Genomic DNA, 19928 nt, shown 5'->3' on the forward strand with positions numbered 1-19928 from the left:
ATTATCAGTGCTTTATCAGTCTGTTGTGGCGATCACCATCTTCTTTGCTGCTGTGTCCTGGGGTGCTGGCATCAAGGCAAAGGACGTCAACAGACTGAACAAACAGAGGCAGAGTCTGTTGTTGGCTGTACACTTGGCACCCTGGATGAGGCGGTGGAGGAGAGGATGGTGGCTAAACTGCTGGCAATCGTGGACGGTCCCTCTCACGCCCTCCACAAAGCACTGGACAAGCTAAAGAGCAGCTTCGGCAACAGGCTCATTCAACCCTGACACAGGAAATCATCCTACCTACTGCCATCAGACTTTACAACTCATCTACCTCTGTCAGAGCCACGATTACACACCTGGACTAAATCTACCTCTCACCTTTTGCACTTTCACTATAGTATATTTTTATACTCAGTGTTTCATGTCATTGTGTGTTTTATTGTATTCAAATATAAAAGACTGCTATGACAACCTAATTTCCCCTCTGGGATGAATCTATCTATCTATTTTCACCCTTTCCCAGACAGAGAATGTCTTTGGTATTAATGAGTGGAGCATTGGACTGGGGGGTAGATTGAATAGCTGTGGATGGCAGGGAGGGGCCCATACAAAGTACCTGAGGGTTTTGTGCTACACGCCTTGCTAATGAGTTTGAGTTTGAGTGCTTCTCACTGGAGGTATTTGTCAGCCTGTGAAAACCAACGAGTCCTCCCAATTAGACAATGAAAATATGGTGCGTGTAACCATCCTCCGGGAAGTGGTGGGAGAAGCAGGCCAAGGCCCACTCCAGTCTTTTACTCATGTAAAGTGCCCCATTATAAGCAATATACCAACAATATTTACAGCAGTATTGTGGTATTGTGCAAATGAAGGAATAGTGCAAATGAAACGAGTAGTGCATAGTTCTGTGCGAAATGGCTGCATTGTGCAAAGCTCTCGGTTTAAAAATAAAAGTCCTGTGTTCAAAATTAAACTGGTGATTATGATTTGTATTAATCAAGAAAATAAAAGTCAGTTTTGTTTTCAAATTGCAGATCACAGGGCCTCGGTGGGCCCTCGGTGGGCCCTCGATGGGCCCTTGACTGGCGCGAGAAGCAAGTCAGAACATGCAAAGTAACTCACTAAAGTTCATGTGATGGGATGAAAAGCACAACATTTGGTTAAAATTATGGTGGAAAAACTGTACTTAAATAGTCTATGCTTGAATGTAAATAAATGTATGTACGAGCAATCATGCTTCCTTTTCTCACGTGATGTATTTATGACATTCTGATCCTCCCCAAAAAATGCAACTTGTTTTCATTCCCAGGTTGTCAAGTACTGACGTTTTGTCACACCTGTCCTTTGAGCGACCATACATTATTGCATGCGTGAAATGCTTTTGTAAACCTATAGATTGTAATGAAGGATTTTGTTTGTCAGCCTAGTGACTCATAGGCAGTTACTGCTCAATAGCAAGTTTTAAAATACTTGTTGTACTTCAGGTTCATTTTATTGTCAGAATTTTCTTACACAGTCCCAGTTGAGGCTAATAATGAGTCACCGGTAGCCTACTTAAAAAACTTAATTTATAGCTGGTGACCTTTTTGTGATTTCTGGCTCATAACTCCTATTAAATTCCTCTCCGCTTTGATGTATTTGTACTGCGTCCTTCTGTAATTGCGAGATGTTTTTTGCCAAAGGGGCTAAAGATGCTTGGTGGATCAGGACAGGCAGATTGTTTGAGTAATGATCTGGACTCTTGGGAGGAATGATTAAATGAGGTATTGTGTTTGGTAGTCACGCTGCAGCACATTTCCTCCTCCATGTGGGTCATCATTCCAGGGAGGAACAGCAGACTTTGATTCAGCAACGCTGTGTCTTCTTCCTATTGATCCACTCTAGACTTTGTCCATAGTTTGCTGAACGCCCAGCTGCCATTATAATTAATAGTTCTTAGCTTCTGCATGGGTCAGAAATAATGAATGACGCCGCTGTGCTGAATGGGCAATATTTGTTTAAGGGACTATTTTCTCATTGATTGGATGTTTTCTTTTGTTTTCGCTGCTGCTTTTTGGGCTTGTGATTGATTTAATTGGAAAACTGCGTGGAGATATCCATGCATCCATTTTCTTTACTGCTTATCCATGCAGGATCACTGGGATGTGCATGTTTTTGGGACTGTAGGAGGAAGCTGGACTACCTGGAGAAAACCCAGGAACAGGGAGAACATGCAGACTCTGCACAGAAGGACCCAGACTGGGTCTCTGATGATAGTTCGCGTCCATCTCAGAGCAGCTGGCACAGCTGTAAACAGCTGTACATACATATGAACACCATGCATCATGTGAGTGGGTGGGGGTGAGGGAGCAATCATACTTCCTGATCAAGAAATGTAGGGGGTGTGGTTCCTCAAAAGGAAGTATATGTTTTGTGTTCCTGTCATTGTAACTTGTTTATTTTACCAGGCCTTCTTGAATGTTATACTTGCTTGTTCCACACAGACATATGAGCTCTTCATAGGCTGCTCCCTGCTCCTGGAAACCAGCAACGTCACATGTTAAGATCCACAACCGTCCTCTACTCTTATTACTTGACTAATGACTTCATTCGCACAGGAATCAGGCTAACATGAAATGAGGGGAACGTATTTTATTTATTTACATTTTGCTTTGCTGTACTCAAGATTTGGATGTAAAAGTTTCTTATGCTCTGGGACTGACAAAATACCTTCTTCGCTTTCTTTACAATATGGCAAAAGCCAAAGCAAATCTCCAGCATCTTCCAGTTTATGAATGTCTTCTGTATTTCATACGTAACGATTGAAAAGATGTGAAACCAGGATAAACAAGGCCCCTGCTCCCTGTATAGTCTGCAGAGGAGGGGAGGGGGCTCCGCTTGATAGACGCCGTCCCCTCGGACACGCTTGGCTTCATCCTCCATTTGAGCTGTCAGGGTGCAATCAGCAGACATGGAGAGCACTCTGGCAGGGCTGTGACATTACTCTGACCTCTGTCAGGTCCCTCACAACCAGGGGCGTTCACAGACACTTAGAGGGGCAGGGGCTCAAGGGAAACAAGGGGCACCCACACCACACATTCACAATGCCCACCCTGGTACATGATGACATACTGTTCATTTGGTTTCAGTACTGCAAATTCCTCTTACAACTTTGCAGCTTTAACAGCTTCCATTCTTCTTTCCACAACATGTTGGAGTGTTTCTGTGGGAATTGCCCATTCATGCAGTAGAGCATTTGTGAGGTCACACACTGATGTTGGACCAAAAGGCCTGGCTCACAATCTCCAGTTCCAGTTCATCCCAAAGGTGTTGGATGGGGTTGAGGTCAGGACTCTGTGTGGGCCAGTCAAGTTCTTCCACACCAAACTCATCCAACCATGTCTTTATGGAGCTTTGCTTTGTGCACTGGGGCACAGTCATGCTGGAATAGAAAAGAGCCTTCAACAAACTGTTGCCACAAAGTTGGAAGCATAGCATTGTCCAAAATGTCTTGGTGTGCTGAAGCATTAAGATTTCCCTTCACTGGAAATAAGAGGCCAAGCCCAACCCCTGAAACACAACCTCATACCACACCTCAATTCAGTAATAAAGAGATGTGTCCCAGTACTTTTGTCTATATCGTAAATGAATGAATAATGAAATTGTAGCAAACTTTCTGGTATAGGAAAGCGTGTTAGGATCACGTATGGATGATGGATGAGCAGATAGACTTGTGGGAGAATGTCATATGTTCATATTATACACCTGTTATCAGATCTCCTGGATCCACTTTGACAGTCTCAACTCAAGGTCTGTTTAGTGGCTGTTTTGTGGATCCTTTTATCACATTACATGATCTCCCTCAGGAGCTCGCCCTTTAAGGCCCCCCTCGTACGTACTGGCTTCAAGGCTGAGGATTAAAGTGACTTTGCGACTTTGGATGCAGTAATTCGCAAAAAAAAAGAGACCACAAGGCCCAGCACTGCAAGTTGGAAATGTATGTTGCAACAATATGATGTAAAAATAATAATCCAGTACAAATGCCTTGAAGAGGTCATCTGTCACAGTACGTCTGGTTATGATCCTGCAGCTGCCGGACACTGAATGAATTTGAAGTGCTTCACTTTGCTCCTTTCCTGGTGAGTGTTGGAGTGTCTTTGTCTTGATCCAGTTGTGGTGTCATGTGTTTGTATTTGCAGTTTTGGCTGTTTTTAATGTTTTAGTCTCTTGCTTTCCTTCCTTGCGCTGGCAGCTGAAACAAGACCTGCTTCACCTTCTTGAAGTTTTTAATAAGAAAAAAAATAACAGACTCCAGGTCAGTGCTAATGGGGTGGCAGATAGTGGCTCATTTAGTACAAATAAAACCTCTACTGTTCAGCACAGGGCTGTCAACACTTCCTGTCAGCGCTGCCCTACACTGCCCTCCAAACACACACACACACACACACACACTCCTCTTTATCAAATTCTTTCTTTTGCTGTCTTTTCACATTTTCTCCCCACATCTCTCCCTCCCTCCCAACCTTCTTTCTTCCTTTCGTTCTCCCTCTGAATCTGCCGTGTTCGTGTACTGATTAGGTTTCGCTCTGCGTTCTAGCTCTGTTCTCTCTTTCTCTCTCTCTCGTGTGTGTGTGTGTGTGTGTGTGTTTAAGAACGTATACAAGTGTGTGTTTGTGTGTGTGTGTGTTAATGAACCCCCCCTCTCCTCCTCTGGGCTCAGGTGTCACTGCAGCGCTCCCTCCTCTCCTTTGAACGGAGGGGGGGGGGCTCAGCTCAGAGGATCAGCATAAGGGCAAAGGTTTTAGACAGTTTCCCATGTACTGAATAAATTAACCGCTGCCGTGCGTGGGTGATGTGTGCGAGACGGAGAGAATAACAAAAGGCAGCACTCATGTGTGTTTGAGCCTGGTGCGCACTGGCTCAGCCCTCTTAAAGCCTGTGGTCATATTACTCAGCAGGGGGTCAAAGGCCAAAGCCAATGAGCCAGCAGATACAGAAGGAGCTGTGTTCTGACTGAGCTGCCGCTCGGCATTTTCCTCCGTGTAAAACATCGGCCCCCTCGGTGCTGCTTTGACAGAACGACGATCGCGTTCTGGATCAACACGCACTGCAGATGAGAGCCCACGGAGCACGAATATGTGTCACGCTCCACACTCATCATCCCAAACTTAATTTGATTCAGAAACTTTTATTTTAGTCGTTGCGACCCAGATTTTTGTGCCACATCACGGTCATGTGCCATCGCCTGTGGCTCATTGAAACGCAGACATGATGGGGATGTAAAGAAAACAGACAGAGAGAGAGACAAAGAGCTGATGGTCTCCTCTGAGCCTCTAAAAACCAGAGAAGCAGTCATCAGCTTAGCGGTGGTCTCTCCCATAGCTTTAATCTGCAGATCGACGCTGCAACAATAATCTATGCACATTATGAAATTAAACTGGAATCCACCACATACGACAGGAAGCAATCATTATTCCCGCCTACAACCTCCGCTTGAGATTTATCCACACAAAACAATCTGTTAGCGTCCTGATAGCACCCTCCTCCCACAGTCTGACCCTGATGAAAACTCATCACATGCTGTTTCGGCACCGCTCCTATGTGCACACACACCTGCAGTATTGCCATATTAGTTTAATCGCATATTTTAGTGTATTTAGAAACCTACTGTGCGTTATTGATGACCATTTAATTACTTGTGTTCCTCACCTGAAGACAGCCATTGATTTGTGTTGTTCAACCAACATTTTGGAGATAATTTGTTTTACTTGGATAGCGATAATTTTTAGATTAGCATGCTTATATGCTTCTAGTGCAGTATTAAGTGCTGCTGACACTAGAAGCCATGAAAGAGTCCATTTACTGAAGGTATTTAAGTACGCTATCATTTTGAGGCCTACTTTACTTGATCTTAGCAATCTTATGCCATTTCACACTTTTACCCCACTGTATTTCGAAAATAAATATTTGTCATTCATGAGCTCTATTCACCAGTTAGGCGTACTTTGCAAATTAAGATTATACATAATCAGTTAAGCATACGCTAAGTTTATAAAATATGATGCATTGCATTAACTGCTATGGATTATAATTAGTAATCTGTGTCATTTCACATCCCGTTTTTAATTTGTCATGTTTACTAGGGACGGAAAACGAGGAGAAAGACACTGAAGAGGCACTAGGTCTCCTCAAAGAAACGACATAGAAAATTGTAGTAACAGGTCATCACCACCTGTCGGCGGTAACGTGCGGCAAGCCTCACTGTGACCTCACAAACATGGCGGCGCCCGTTAGCAGCTTCAGTTGGTTCATTTCCGTTTCTAGAAAAGTGGGAAGTTATCTGTTTAATTCAGTTGTTTTGGCCCAGGCGGCGACGTATGGTAGGAAAATGGACTCGGAGAGACCAACCAAGGTTTGACAGTGACTTAGTCATCTTCTGCTCGCGTGTTTTGCTGTGTCATGCTAGAATTTCACCGGTAACAACACTGTCATAACAAAAACAAGCCCTATTATGCTGTTGTGAGGTACCGCTAATTGTTGCGTAGTCTCACAGTAAAAGTGATTGGCTGTTCTGTTAGACAGTGAGTCGTTTGTCATACTGCACTTACGTTAATGATCATGTCCCTACATGTTATTGGCTACAGGTGTTTTGTGTCCATTTGTACCTCCACAGCTGGAGTTTGCCGTGCAGATGACATGTGAGAGCTGCGCAGATAAAGTCAGAGCCGCTCTGGAGGGAAAACCAGGTAACGAAAGCATTCATAGGTTTGTCAGGACTGTATTCGTGTTCACATCCTCTGAAAAGACACCTGTCACCTGTGTGTGACGGGTGTCTTTTAACTGTAAGTGTGTTAGCCGCTCTTTTTATATATAGCATGACTCAGCAGAAAATATCTGCCTCTCGGCTGGCCTATGTTCACGTGCATAATATAGATTATTATTCCTAATAATTTCTTAGGAATGTTTTTGAAAAGAATTAGGTAATTTGGTATGAAATGTAGGCTAAATAGAGACCGTTTTTTAGAGACAATTCTAGTTATTAATTCCAATTAAATGCAAAGCAGATGTAACCCAGAGGCCCAGAGTTTCACGCTGAATAATATGCAGTGCTGTTACAGGCAAGCACACAGTATCACACACTGAAATGGAGAAACGCTGAATATTTTAATATTTTTGTATCTTCTTAATATTTTTGTAAAATTTGTTTTTCTTATTGTAAATATTGTACTTTCCAATTCTAATTCTTTATTCATATTGTGTACTTGCACCTTTTGCCAAGACAAAGTCCTTGTGTGTGTAATCATGCGTGGCAATAAAACTGATTCAGATTCTGAACGAATGTTTGTTCGCTTTGATTAAAATGGAGCAGCTCATCCAGCTGCTTTTTAAGTACACATAAAACAACAAAAATAATCCCTCCCAGTCATTACTTATGTCCCATGAGAGGTGTGCTGCACGACCCTGGCTGGAGAAATAAAGTTCATTGTTCTTTGTCATGTAACCCAAAGCATCTGTATTGGCCGACCAGGAAATGCACAGTTTCACTAGTGTGTTTACAAACAACTTAAACTAAAATATTTGTCTCTCTTTCTGCCTGTAGCATATATGTCTCTTTCCTGGAAAACCCTATGAAATACTTGTAACATCAAGTGTTATGAACACATGCAGGCACGTGAACTAGAAGAGGAACCCCCCCTCCCCAATTGTATGGATGGAAACCAACAACGTTTGTCATTCTGTTTGATATTCACATATTCGTGGCCCCTAACGTGTCTGCAGGGGTGAAGTCTGTCAGTGTCGACGTCAGTAAGGAGGAGGTGTTGGTGGAATCTGCTCTGACCAGTGCAGAGGTGCAGGCTCTGATAGAGAGCACTGGGCGCAGGGCGGTGCTGAAAGGCTTCGGAGGCTCAGAGCGAGGTGAGCAGCAGCAGCAGCAGCAGCACAAGCCTCAGCGCTTTGTGCTGCTTTCTCCAGCATGCGAGTATTGAAAATTCTCAAATGCTGAAAGTCTTCTTCCCTGCCTTTGCTGGTGCTTTGAAGCGTATCTTGGTATGTTATCACCGCGTGAAGATCAGTGGAATAGTGTGAAACCACTGACAGGAATGCGTATGCGTGTGTGTGTGCACCCCCCACTCTCAGAAAAACTGTTTCATTGTGCTGCTAAAGCTAAAATCTCCGCCGAAGCACAGCATGTTATGGTAATTCAGCCTGATGGATAAGTTGGCAGACAAAAGCCTCCAGAAATACTGCTAACCAGACCACAAGTTTAAAGCTCTAAACTGAAGATGTGAAGAGATCTCAGTAAGCTCCGTACACATACAAATAGCTTTAGGAGCGCTGTACGTTTTGTGACAGATCTGGGTTCAGCAGTGGCCATGGTGGCTGGTGCAGGAGCCGTCCAGGGGGTGGTGCGTTTCCTGCAGCTGTCTGAAGGGCGATGCCTGATTGATGGGACCATTGACGGGTTGGAGCCTGGACCCCACGGCCTCCACGTCCACACCCTGGGGGACCTGACACTGGACTGCCTCAGGTAGGACTGCTGTATCGTCAGAGCTCACAGTCTCGGCCTCGTGGTTGGATTCTGCAGTCTTGCACTTTGCCTTTATGTTAATTTAGATTCAGTTTCTTCTTTTCACAGTTGTGGGGAGCACTATAACCCGTTTGGAAGACAGCACGGCAGTCCAGGGGACTCTGAAAGGGTACAGTCAGATCTGTTCTCTTTAAAAATACGTTTTGGAGACTACTTTGCTCAACATTTAGATGTAAGAGGATCAAAGAGCAAAACAAACTAAATAATGGATCCTCTTATCGTAAATTCTACGAAAACCCCTCCTGAGATTGAATAAAACATCAACACAAGCCAAATGGAAGATGTCATTCCCTTCTCTGAATGCCAAATTTGTCCCACTGGAGCCATTTCGAGCAGCTCTGTTTCGGTTAGAAACGTTTCGATGAAGTGTGTGAAGGCCTGAGGCAGCGTTTCCTGGTTTTCATGCTGGGTCCTCCTTGTGTATTTACTTTCATGGTTCAGTGTCATCTGTTCACTGTGCGTCGTGTGGTTATGTGTGATTCTGCTCACATGCAGTATTGGTGTTGCAGCATGTAGGTGATCTGGGGAATATCGTTGCTGGACCAGATGGCAGAGCCTCATTTAGACTAGAGGACAGTCAGATAAAGGTAACACACACACACACACACATAGAGACATACGCAGACACATGTGGTTTCCTCTTTGATAACACCTCAACACCCACGCTGCAGATATGGGACGTGATTGGCCGATCGCTGGTCGTGGATTCAGGGGAGGACGACCTGGGTCGAGGCGGTCACCCTCTCTCCAAACAGACTGGAAACTCTGGGGAAAGGTGGGTCAGCGGCGGTCGATGTGAGGTGGGATAAGTAGTCTGAGCCTGACACCAGTAGTCCAGATCCCTGTTTGGAGTCTGTAGCATGAGGTGGTTTTTGGAAACGTGTATTAAATAACTGTGATACTGTCAGTGACGCGTCATTTCTGCAGCTTCACTGAGTGAATGAGTTATTTACGAAGAGACACCTTGTCAAGATGTGCGTGACTAAAAACTGTAATTGAAATCTGACGACACAAGCTGCGAATGGACCTCGGCTTAGGGTTGTTTTCTGAAACTACTAGTTCCAAGATTGAGGCTTAATATAATTACTGTATGAGCACTCTTAACAACACACAGAGTATGAAGACTGGTGTTTTGAAGCAGCCTCTTACTGTTGCTCTGTCTCTCTCTCCCTCCTCGACAGACTGGCCTGTGGGATCATCGCCCGATCAGCAGGTCTTTTCCAGAACCCCAAACAGATTTGTGCGTGTGACGGGGTCACTCTGTGGGAGGAGAGGGAGAGGCCGATAGCGGGGAAAGGTCGAAGCAAAGCCAACACGGAGACACCGGCAGCACACCTCTGAACCTCACACAACAGGCAGCGGCCTCATGTGTAACCCACATTGGGTCGGCCGAACAGAAAGAGCACTTTGAGAAGGGAAATGCAGAGGATATTTGTCGAAGCGAGGAAGGCGAAGGACTGAGGAATATGTTTCCAAACCGCGACCAAAGAAAAATTGCCTTATTTTCTTTAAATATATGTCTGTGATTAAAATCAAATGCCTCTGCGGATGCTGTTAGAGTGTCCTCTGAGGATTTTAAAAGCACTAAAGCAGATTGAAACAGCCTGGGAGTTTGTAACAGTCACATCTGATTTGCTAGATGTCCATTACATTTATATGTTTGATTAACCAATCTCCTCCATCGAGGCCATCGCCATCATCACGGTCCGAACTGATGCACTTCTAAGATGTGAGGTATCCACTTTGGCTGTCTGCTGGCTGGGATAAATAAGCTTCAGTTTGCTATTAAAATGTCTAAGTTGATTATGTAAGCCTCCTAAAATCAGTAGCAGTGAAAGCATCTTCCTGCTCTCATCACATCAGCAAAACTCTGTGATTCCCGGCGGGGGTCCTCGTACACCAGAGGGCATTTCTGCAGTCCGGTGGATATGTGGAAACATTGCGAAGAAGCTCAGCTAATCTGTAAAAAGTACAAATTTTGATTTGGTAAAAAAATATGTCCAATAATTTGGCTAATTTTTCCAATTTAGGAAGTAAATCAACAGAAAAAAATGCTGTGATGTTGGAGTCAACTCCACAGAATTCATCTTAAGTCAAGTGCTCATTCAACCACAAAGTCGTGATAAAAAGATAAACGTAACTGATAAAGGACTGAAATGTGCAGCCATGGATGGATCCAATGTAAAAAAGTCCATTCATTAAAGAGGCACGGGGTATGGGTATTTGACTAAAAAAGGTTTAGGAACCAATGGACCAACTCAGGACACGTGGAGGGAATCTGGGCCACCGTTTGCTGCATTTGGACTGATCAAAACCTGCACTAGCTTCTTCATTTTAAATCCATGAGGTGGTGTGAAAGACTGGGAAGAGCAAATTGTCATCCAGAGTGAAAGGGCAAGAGGGGGTGAAAGTTTCAGGGTTTGTGGGGAGGGGGTGTCTTTTCAACATGGCGTTTCAGTGGACACTTCCTCCATTGAGTTATCGTCAACCTCAGAGCCACGCAACACAGGAAGCTGCTGACTGTTTGTTCCCATTTTGAGCTTCAGATCCTCCTGTTGTGTCCTGCAGAAATTGCACATGCTGTTTAAAGTCTAATATAATAATGTACAAAACTCCTACCTGCCTGCTCTTGTTGATTTCTATTAGCGTGCATATTCTTCCTCTTGACGAAGACATCAGCACTGGGACATTGTGTGCACCCTGTCCATATGTGAGTGTGTCGCTGCTGTTGCATTGATTGTCCAAATTGAGCATCTGTCTCGTCCCGATGATGCCTGAATAAGCTTATTGAGTTCTCCCCCTTCATCAAATGTTCAGTCGCTGCCCTTTTTCCTTTTGCGTCTGAGGGTCTGGATTGCAACTTGAATGTAGGGCTGCAACTCATGGGTTGTTTACATTATCGACTGATATGCAGTTTGTTTTTAATTGTCCTATTAATTGTCCTAATTTCCCAGAGTCCAAACTAATGTTTAAATAGCCCCTTTTTTGTATGACTATTAATACAAATATATACTTAATGTGCAGAGATAGAAATCAGTGCAAAGCAGCAAATCCTGCCATGTGAGAAGCTGGAAGCAGCACTGCTTGGATGTATGCATTTGTGTGAATATCTGTTATACAAAGCATTACGTTGTTTATGTCTTTAGCATGTAATCTGTCCTCTGCGGTTAAGCAAAGGTGTCATCATCATTATTTTTCCTGGCACACGATGAGCCCTCCAACTGATCAGTTTCCTGTCCCCCTTTTCGCAGCTGAACTCTTGTGGCTTTGGGACCGCCTGTTATTCTTCTGGCGGCTCTAAATAAACCAAGAGCAGGCTTACAGGCTGGCTTTGTGTGCCTGAGTCATTCCTTGAGGTGTGTTTTTTGTGAGGATTCAGCATCCTCTGGGTGTAGCAGCAGCAGCAGCAGCAGCAGCCCTCCCCCTCTGCAGCCTCTCTCTCTCTCCAGCAGTATGCCCGACATGCAAACGGAAGCAGGCGCTACCATTTTGAAACACAGCACCGCCTAGGTAAGATGGTAGATCCTTTTATTTAATCGCCCTTTTTTTCTGCGCTATTATTCTCATGTGGGCCGCATGGGAGGTAATTAACTGTGCTTCGTCTCTACGCTGAAGTGTTTTTGACGGGTTGTGGTGTAGCGGCTGTTTAAGACGGTGTTGTTGCACGGGAAGCACTCGGGTGTTGCACCGTAGTCAGTCCTGTGCGTTTCGTACTGTATCGAGCTCCTATTCAGAGTTGTCGTCCGAGATATCCTGTGTGTATCGTCCTTGTCGGCGTGTGTAACACAGCTATGATCAGATGGGGTTGTTTGTTATTATTATTTGTTTCTCCTCGCCTGTTTTCGAGATTTGTTTTGCTTTAGGACGAGCCGAGCGAAACCAACAAGCATCCCGTCTCGCCGTTCACATTTGTTTTTATTTATTTATTTATTTCACAGTATTTTACGGACGACGCGTTTGACCTCTTTCTAACTAACTTAACTTCGAGTCTTTTCGCTTGTAAATCAGTCTAGCTGGGTCCTAAATGTGTTGACTCAGCGTCGTGCTGCGTCATCAGAAAACCAGTCCCGTCCCCCCACCCCCGCCCCGCCATCCTGCATATGCCTCAAACGAACCCAGTGTTAACGCAGCAGCCCCGTGTAACGTGGGGGTTGGTGGTTCACTCACATATACAGTATGCAAACACTGAAGGAGATCTCTTGCATCTCCTTGAACGTGTTTTCTATGAACAGCAGCAGGAGGAGGTGGAGGTGGAGGAGGTGTAGTTTAAGTCAGCAGCAGCTGGCTGGAGCCTAAACCAAAAAATAGAAATGTCATTCTCTGGTGTCATGTTCATGTTCTTTGCCCTTTGATTTACAGCCAGCCATAAAGGTTGATCAGGAAGAGGAGGAAGGGAGTCGGTCGACCCGTGGAAACACCTGTAGATTTAGAAAGTCGCGAGGAGGGAAATCAGTGGAGCTTTCTGAGCACAAAGGGGTCATTCTTTGTCTTAAAATTTTGCACTATCATCACTATAAATGCATCAGGAATTGATACATGGTGCTTTCAGTCGAGGGATTTGGTGTAAAATGCTTGTTTGGCCTCCTCGCCCGGCTGTCTCCTGCATAAGAGCCTGACTCACAGCTGTAGGGTTAATCACAGGCAGGTGAGAATCCATGATTAATACCGAAAATATGTAGGTGTTGCTCACGGACGTAATGTGTTCGCTATAGAGAAACCTTGCTCCGTTTGACCTAATCTGAGTTTATCTGTCCTGAGTGGTCAGCTCACAGGCAAATGTGAGGTCTGTGTGGTTTTTTTAATTTGCCTTATTTGAATGTTAATCTGGCTGCTCACTCATGCGCTGAGGTTCTCGATCGCGCATGACGGTTTCCTTAAAATGCTTAAAAGTTGCAGCATTTTTTTGTTATTTGTGTGATCTTATCTACCTTAACGTTGGATAGTAAGCAGAGGTGTCGTGTTGGAAGCAGGTATTCTAAGTGATGGTTTTCAGTCCAGAGTCAGCAGCAGAGAACTGAGAAAGACACTTAAAAATGTACTGCAGGTACTTCCCTCTGTTCCCCCAACTACCACCGAGCCAAACGTGTGGTTTTGTCCTCACTCTGTAGTTGTTATGTGTGGCAGCGGTGAGCTGCACCGTGTAGTTAATCCCCCCACTTATCTCTAACCACAGTGAACCACATTACTCCTCTGTGTCTCTGCAGCGCCATGGACAAGAGCCACACAGTGAAGCTCTTTGTGGGCAATCTGGCGTTGGACACCACCCAGGAGGAGCTGTCAGCCATCTTTGAACCCTATGGCCAGGTGGTCAGCTGCAGCGTGCTTCGACAGTTCGCCTTCGTCCACCTGCAGGGCGAGGGCGCTGCCGAGCGTGCCATCCGGGAGCTCAACGGACGAGAATTTCGTGGACGAAATCTGGTGGTGGAGGAGTCAAGGGGGAGGCCGCTGCACTCCACCAAGGTGTTTGTGGGTAATCTGAGTGGGATGTGCACCACTGAAGACCTGCAGCAGCTGTTCCAGACATTCGGAAAAGTTCTTGAGTGTGACAAAGTCAAAGGTGAGTGGAGATTCTTGTAACATTTCAGTTGTTTTAAAAGGTTCTCAGTCACATCCCTCTTAAGTTGTGCTTGATGTTGGTAAGGTTATGACACCTAATGTGCAAGTGAAGTTATCGTATCGGACAGTTTACTTCCAAATGTTGAGTCACTGAAAGATTTTGAGCACCTGCAAAAAACCCTCTCCACAAGTTAAAGTCCATTCAGGTGATTTAACAATACACAAGTAAGTGTTAAGTTGTCCTTGTTGTAAATATGGACAAAGTGGCTGCCGCTGGCACAATTTGTACTTTTTCATAGAAGCAATAAGTGTCTGTGGCGATGCCACTGTGATCCTAACTGTTGTCCCTGCGCTCAATGACAGCCAGGCATTCCTCTTCCACAGGCTATGCCTTTGTCCACATGGAAAACAAGGAGGATGCTCTCCAGGCCATCGAGGCCCTGCACGGCACCTCGTTCAAGGGCCGCCCCCTGTCTGTAGAGCTGTCCAAAGTCCAGCCCAGCAAGCAGGCACCTACAGGGAAAATTCCCTGCGTGAACTGTGGAAAACAGGGTCACTATGCTGGAGAGTGTCCCGTGGGGAAGCCATCTCTGGAGCAGTACCAGAGTCAGGCAGCGGTCCTGGCTGCTGCTGCCGCTGCAGCCGCTGGCCTGCCACTACAAGTCCAGCAGAGTGTGCACAATTCAGTCTACAACACCTCCACCTTTGATCCCACATATGCAGCTCTCACTGGGATCACCACTGGCACACGCACTGATGGAAATCCAGTGAATCCAGCTGTTTATGGCGCCCTCGCCAGCCAGGTGTATGGTGCCAATGTTGCCAATCAGCTTTATGGAACAGTGGCCAATCAGGCAGCTCTCACATCAGGCGCCACCCAGATGTACAGCTCGATGACTCCCAACATTTATGGCCAGATGGCTGCAACCCCGGCGGCTGCAGCTGCAGCGGCTGCTGCTGCTGCCTACACGACACCGGTTTACACCCCAACTGTGGCCAATCCCCCCGTCTACCTGGCTGCTGCTCCTGGAATAGAAATGCCATCAGCAGCAGCTGCGGTCAACCCCGCCTACACTGTATCTCCAGCGATTTATGGCGCCGCCACACCAGCCTACGCTCATATAAGCGCCATGGGAGCAGCAGACCCTACTACAGCCATCTTTGAGGCAGCAAGACAGGCACATTACTTTGCCCAAGGCCAGCAGGTTGTGGCTGAGCAGCAGTCAGTGGCTGCTGCAGCAGCGGCGGCTGCTGTGGCAAAGTCTGGTGAGAGGGACCGTAGTCCTTTACGAAGGTCGGTACCTCTTCTACCAGACCCAGTGATGAAGCCTTTCATGTACCAGAGAGCCAAGCCGCGCCGACCTCTACTTCCAACACCAGCTGGCCGAGCGGCAGAAGAGGCAGTGGAGGCTGCCGAGGATCCCATGGCAAGGTAGGACACATTTATTCTCTTTACAGTCAACTCTGCAGCACCGCTAAAACATTCCCAGAAAGAGTTGAGTTGAGTCGGTTTCTGTACTACTGTACTTTTCAACTAGGAAACAACAAACTGAAACAATAAATACCCATGCTGTCCCTCTTCCTACCTAAACCCTCCTCTCGCTTCCTTCACCAATCCTTCACTATTCCCCTTCCTCACTTCTGCTAGGTACTATGCGGAGTACTACCAGCAGCTGCAGCAGTACCCCCAGTTCCAGTATGCCTACCCACCGCCGAACACAGTGACAGCCATCCCCGGCATGCCGGTAGTGTCAGCAGTTCCTGCTGTGCCCACGATATCCGCCCAGCCAGTTGCCACGCTGGATGCCCTCAGGCCAGTGGTCCCCACAGCTGCGGCAGTGGCAGCCGCCATAGCTGCGCCCAGGGTGTATGAGCCGCCGTTGCCGCCGCCCACGCGCAAGGAGGCCATCCTCCGCCGCCCCGAACTCTCCCTTCACACGCCTGAGCCCCCCTTCCGATAGTCGCACACAACTCTCTGCTCCCACCCCTTCCCCTTTGCCCCGAACCCCCCATCTCCTCCTCCACCCCAAACTTGAACACCTTACAGCAGCTGTACGTGTGTGTATATGAGTATGTGTGCGTCTGGGGGCTCAAGGGGGGGGCTTTGGTTTATTAACCTTTCTTTATGAGGGACTTGATCAGCTAACCTTGGTCTTGTTTGCACACACACACAGTGCAGCCACGAAAGGGAGCCTCTCATCTGTTGTATGGGCATTCTTTGTGCTTCTCAGTTTTACTTTTTTATTGTGCCAGTCTCACACTTGTGCCAGTATTAGACTGATCCAGTCAGTCGTTTCATATGCCTTTATTTCCGCAACCCAGTTATGATTTTCTAAGGCCAAATCTACGATTAAAGACATTGGTTTTTGAACCTATCAGCCATCCTCCTTAGGCCTAGATGATCAGTTAGGGCAGCTAATTTGAAACCCTTTTTGCCTTATTTTGAAGAGTTAAGATTTCTAATCAGATGGGAAGTCATATTAACACATATTGCTTACTGGCTGCATTGCATTGTGCCCAACAGAACCAAGGTTGAAATGTTTTGGGGTGGGGTGGCTGTTTGTCTTGAGTGTGATGTGGATGTAGTATGTGTGAATGGGTGCAAGAGAGAGATATGCAAGGGGCTCCTGGCCTTGCAGCGCACAAACGCAGCAGCTAAGACTGCGCCTTGCTGAAAAAAAAACAAAAAAAAGTAAAGCACACATAAATACGTACTGTAATGTATGTTTGGATATCTCCTTGACCCTCCCCACCCCCCCCACCTGTACTCTTAACTACAACACTGGAAGACACTGCTTCACCTCTCTTTCTAACTACAGCTGCCTACCTCTAACTATAAATTTCAGTGTCTGTTCTATTCTTTTCCACACCTTTCAACCAGTCAGCGTTTCATTTACTGCTCCTTGTAAAAGTACAGGGCCAGCAGCTTAGGGAGGGAGGAGTCGGATTTTCTGTGACAATGACTTTTGTAGATATTCTGTATTAAGTCCTCCTACATGTTCAGAGGCCTTTTTTTTAACAAATAGTTTGTTTGTTTTAATGTAGTTTACATGTAATGCAAGTCAACCTGGGGCGTAATGAATCGTAAATGGAAAAGAAAACCCACGTGTGACTACTGAATGAGCTGTTTACAGAAGATCTTAAAGCTGCATCTTATTAGGAATCGTGATATGTGACAAGCTCAGTTATGTGCCTATAAGCTTTGAGCGAAGTGCATTAAGTGGAGCGATCTCCCATTTTAAGTGCTTTTTTAATCATTTCAAGGGATGGGGTGGGATGGGATGGGAGCTTAGTATCCACAAGGCTACTAGCAGCAAGGTTTTCTCGTGGACTTGCACTCTTGCGTTCGTTTCGTTTCATATCATATCATATAAGGTTTTCAAAAAGCCACAAAGTGAGCCTTACAGGTTCACGATTAGCCGCTGGTTTTAAGCAGATAGCACCAATGGAGTGAAACATGGGGCAGTGTCTTCCAGTTGCCCTCACTGTCTTACTTTTTCCAGACCTGCTTCAGATTGTAATTGCAAACATATTTTGTGTGTGTGTGTGTTTTAATCTGGTTGTTGAATCTCATAGGTGGGGTTTGCTGCATCACGATAATGAAAGTTTGACTTGCAAGTGCAGCTCATCCTGATTGGCAGATTCCACCCATTTGTTTCTACAGTCACTTAAAACACACAATCATTTAAAGTTGCAACTACTCTTTGATAGCGGTCTGATGCACACACAGACATACCCTGGAATCACCTTACTGCCTCGCTGTTTCCCCCATCCCCTTTCCTCGTGTGGTTTTAGTGGTTAAGTGACTTTTGCATCTCACGGTGTAATATTTCTGTGTTGTATATACAAACACATACCAGTTGCATCCTTTGTAGAATTATGTGGTTTGCGAAATGTCTTGTTTGCCCTGTTTGAGACCGTATTTTTAGAGAAGTATTTTAATTTTGCCCTTTTTTTTAGGAAACGACAAAAGAGGTTTAAAAAAATCAGCATGCTTTTTACTGAGCATATGTATACTATAATCATTATTATTATAATAAAGAATGTTTGGCTGACTACTGTGGTAAAAGAAAGCAAAGGGTTTGGATATTTCCCCTTCTTGTTTATGTTGTTCTTCTCCATTATCTGTTTCTCTTGTGTAAAATGACCACCAGACCCATTTGACTGGGGAGCCAGGGGGAGACAGGTGTAGATGCTGGCCCAGCTTTGCGCTCTATGGTCAGGGTAAGTGTGGGTTGGTGCTCCTTTCTCTCTCCAGCCTCTCAGACTGGCTGCAAACCAGACTATCTCTTTTGAAGAGGTTTGTGCTTGACCAAATGCACTTTAGAATTTGATTCTGACAAGAAAGGCTTGGTATGGTCCTTTTAAAATTGATTTCCCTGCAGAAAAGGGTTGATGTTGAGAGCTGGGGAGAGGCACACAGATAGAATGGCCTGGGTGCATTTTGATCTGTGGAGCAGTCCTGTTCTGGGGTTGATGGGTGTGCGTCTGGTCTGGTCTGGTCTGGTGTCTCCCTGCTGCACCAAATTCTCCCCCTCCATGTGTCTCTGTGTCCACTCTACTCTCAGACCTGCATGTGTGATTTATCTGTAACTCTGCGGCAAAAAAAAAAAGAAGCCCCGCGACAGTCCAGCTCTGAACTAACTATCTCAACTGAATTAGGTCACCGTGCCACCTGGAACGGCCAGCGTGCAGCGGTGCGTGAGCGTGGCGGCGTGAGCCATGGGGAGGACATTTAGCGCGACGGCACCGCTGTGGGGACTTGTTCTCTGTCTCTTCGCCACCAAGGTAAATGAAAAACGAAACAAAAAACAAAAGCACTGACCTCCCCTTCTCCCCACCTGCCGCCCCTCCTTTGACTGTGCCTTGACCAAACACTCCTCCCCCTCCTCTCCTCTGCCATCACCACCTCCCCCTCTCCCTGCTCCGTAACTCCTCCTCTGCTGCAGTGGCAGCGTCATCGGTGGGGGTGGCGGGTGGGGCGGGGTGGGGTGGTGCTAGGACCCCCTTCCACAAGACTGAGTCCTGTCTCACATCAGCACACAAGGCCACTGACTGTGCCCTCTTTGTCCCGCTGGTGTCTATTGATAAGGGATGTGTGATAGAGTGTGTGTGAGCGTGTGTTAAGAGAGCATGGATGTCTGAAGAACCTTTTTGGGTGGCTTAGCACATGCAAACACAACCCTTCCCCTGCCCGCTAGTCAACGCCTCTCCACCGCCGTATTCGCCGCCCTCACACCCCTCCCTCCCTTCCACTCCTCCCTCCTCCCTCCTCCTCCTCCACCACAACCTACTGTCCCTGTGCGCCTCTCCTCTCCGCCGTTCACACACGCACAGCGCTTTTTCCGCCGCCGCCACCGCCGCCGCCACCTTGGATCTGGGTTCGTGGCTCTGGCTCGGACTCAACTTTCCAGAACCACCCTCCTGACCCAACCTCCCCACCCTCCTTTGTTACCATAGAGGCCTGGGCGTGACAATGGACATTTTATGTGTGCCGGCCCGCCGCTGGACTCAGTAACATGACACAGAGAGACTTCAATGTTGGACAAGTCGCTTTGCTAAAACTGTTGCTGTATGCTGGGTTTGCTCCTCATGGCTGTGGAAGGGATCTCACCTCCTGTTTCCTAAAAGAACTTAGCTCCATTACATCTTAAATGATAAACTATGAACCTCAGACGATTTTCTTTGGGTCCCTCACAGCCTGTGTGCCAATCAGAAACATCCTATAAGATAGGCCACAGTATGAGGCCAGTCTGACCTGTAGATTCTTATCAATCTCAGGGTTCCTATAGGACTTTTCTGGTACGGCACTTCT

General features: G+C 46.2%; 2 protein-coding genes across 5 annotated transcripts; both read left to right on the forward strand.

Annotated features, from left to right (window-relative positions):
- Window positions 1–6222: 6222 nt before the first annotated feature.
- Window positions 6223–11172, forward strand: LOC124054398 (copper chaperone for superoxide dismutase-like). Its single transcript, XM_046380352.1, has 8 exons — window positions 6223–6379; window positions 6641–6713; window positions 7747–7884; window positions 8323–8497; window positions 8606–8666; window positions 9067–9144; window positions 9229–9332; window positions 9739–11172. Exons 1-8 carry the CDS (start codon window positions 6245–6247, stop codon window positions 9896–9898), a joined length of 924 nt encoding a protein of 307 aa, XP_046236308.1. The 5' UTR covers window positions 6223–6244; the 3' UTR covers window positions 9899–11172.
- A 154-nt stretch (window positions 11173–11326) lies between these two features.
- On the forward strand, window positions 11327–18186 carry rbm14b (RNA binding motif protein 14b). 4 transcript variants are annotated; one of them, XM_046380347.1, is made up of 4 exons: window positions 11327–12140; window positions 13762–14114; window positions 14477–15545; window positions 15762–18186. In XM_046380347.1, the coding sequence occupies exons 2-4, from the start codon at window positions 13766–13768 to the stop codon at window positions 16072–16074; spliced, it is 1731 nt and encodes a 576-aa protein (XP_046236303.1). In that variant the 5' UTR covers window positions 11327–12140; window positions 13762–13765; the 3' UTR covers window positions 16075–18186. The 4 variants fall into 4 exon arrangements, with proteins under 4 accessions (XP_046236303.1, XP_046236302.1, XP_046236305.1 ...); XM_046380346.1 differs by having other exon boundaries at window positions 11327–12067; XM_046380349.1 differs by having other exon boundaries at window positions 11327–12067; window positions 14498–15545.
- The last annotated feature ends 1742 nt before the right edge of the window (window positions 18187–19928 follow it).

This window comes from Scatophagus argus, chromosome 23 (assembly GCF_020382885.2).
Source record: "Scatophagus argus isolate fScaArg1 chromosome 23, fScaArg1.pri, whole genome shotgun sequence".
NCBI classification, from domain to species: domain Eukaryota; kingdom Metazoa; phylum Chordata; class Actinopteri; family Scatophagidae; genus Scatophagus; species Scatophagus argus.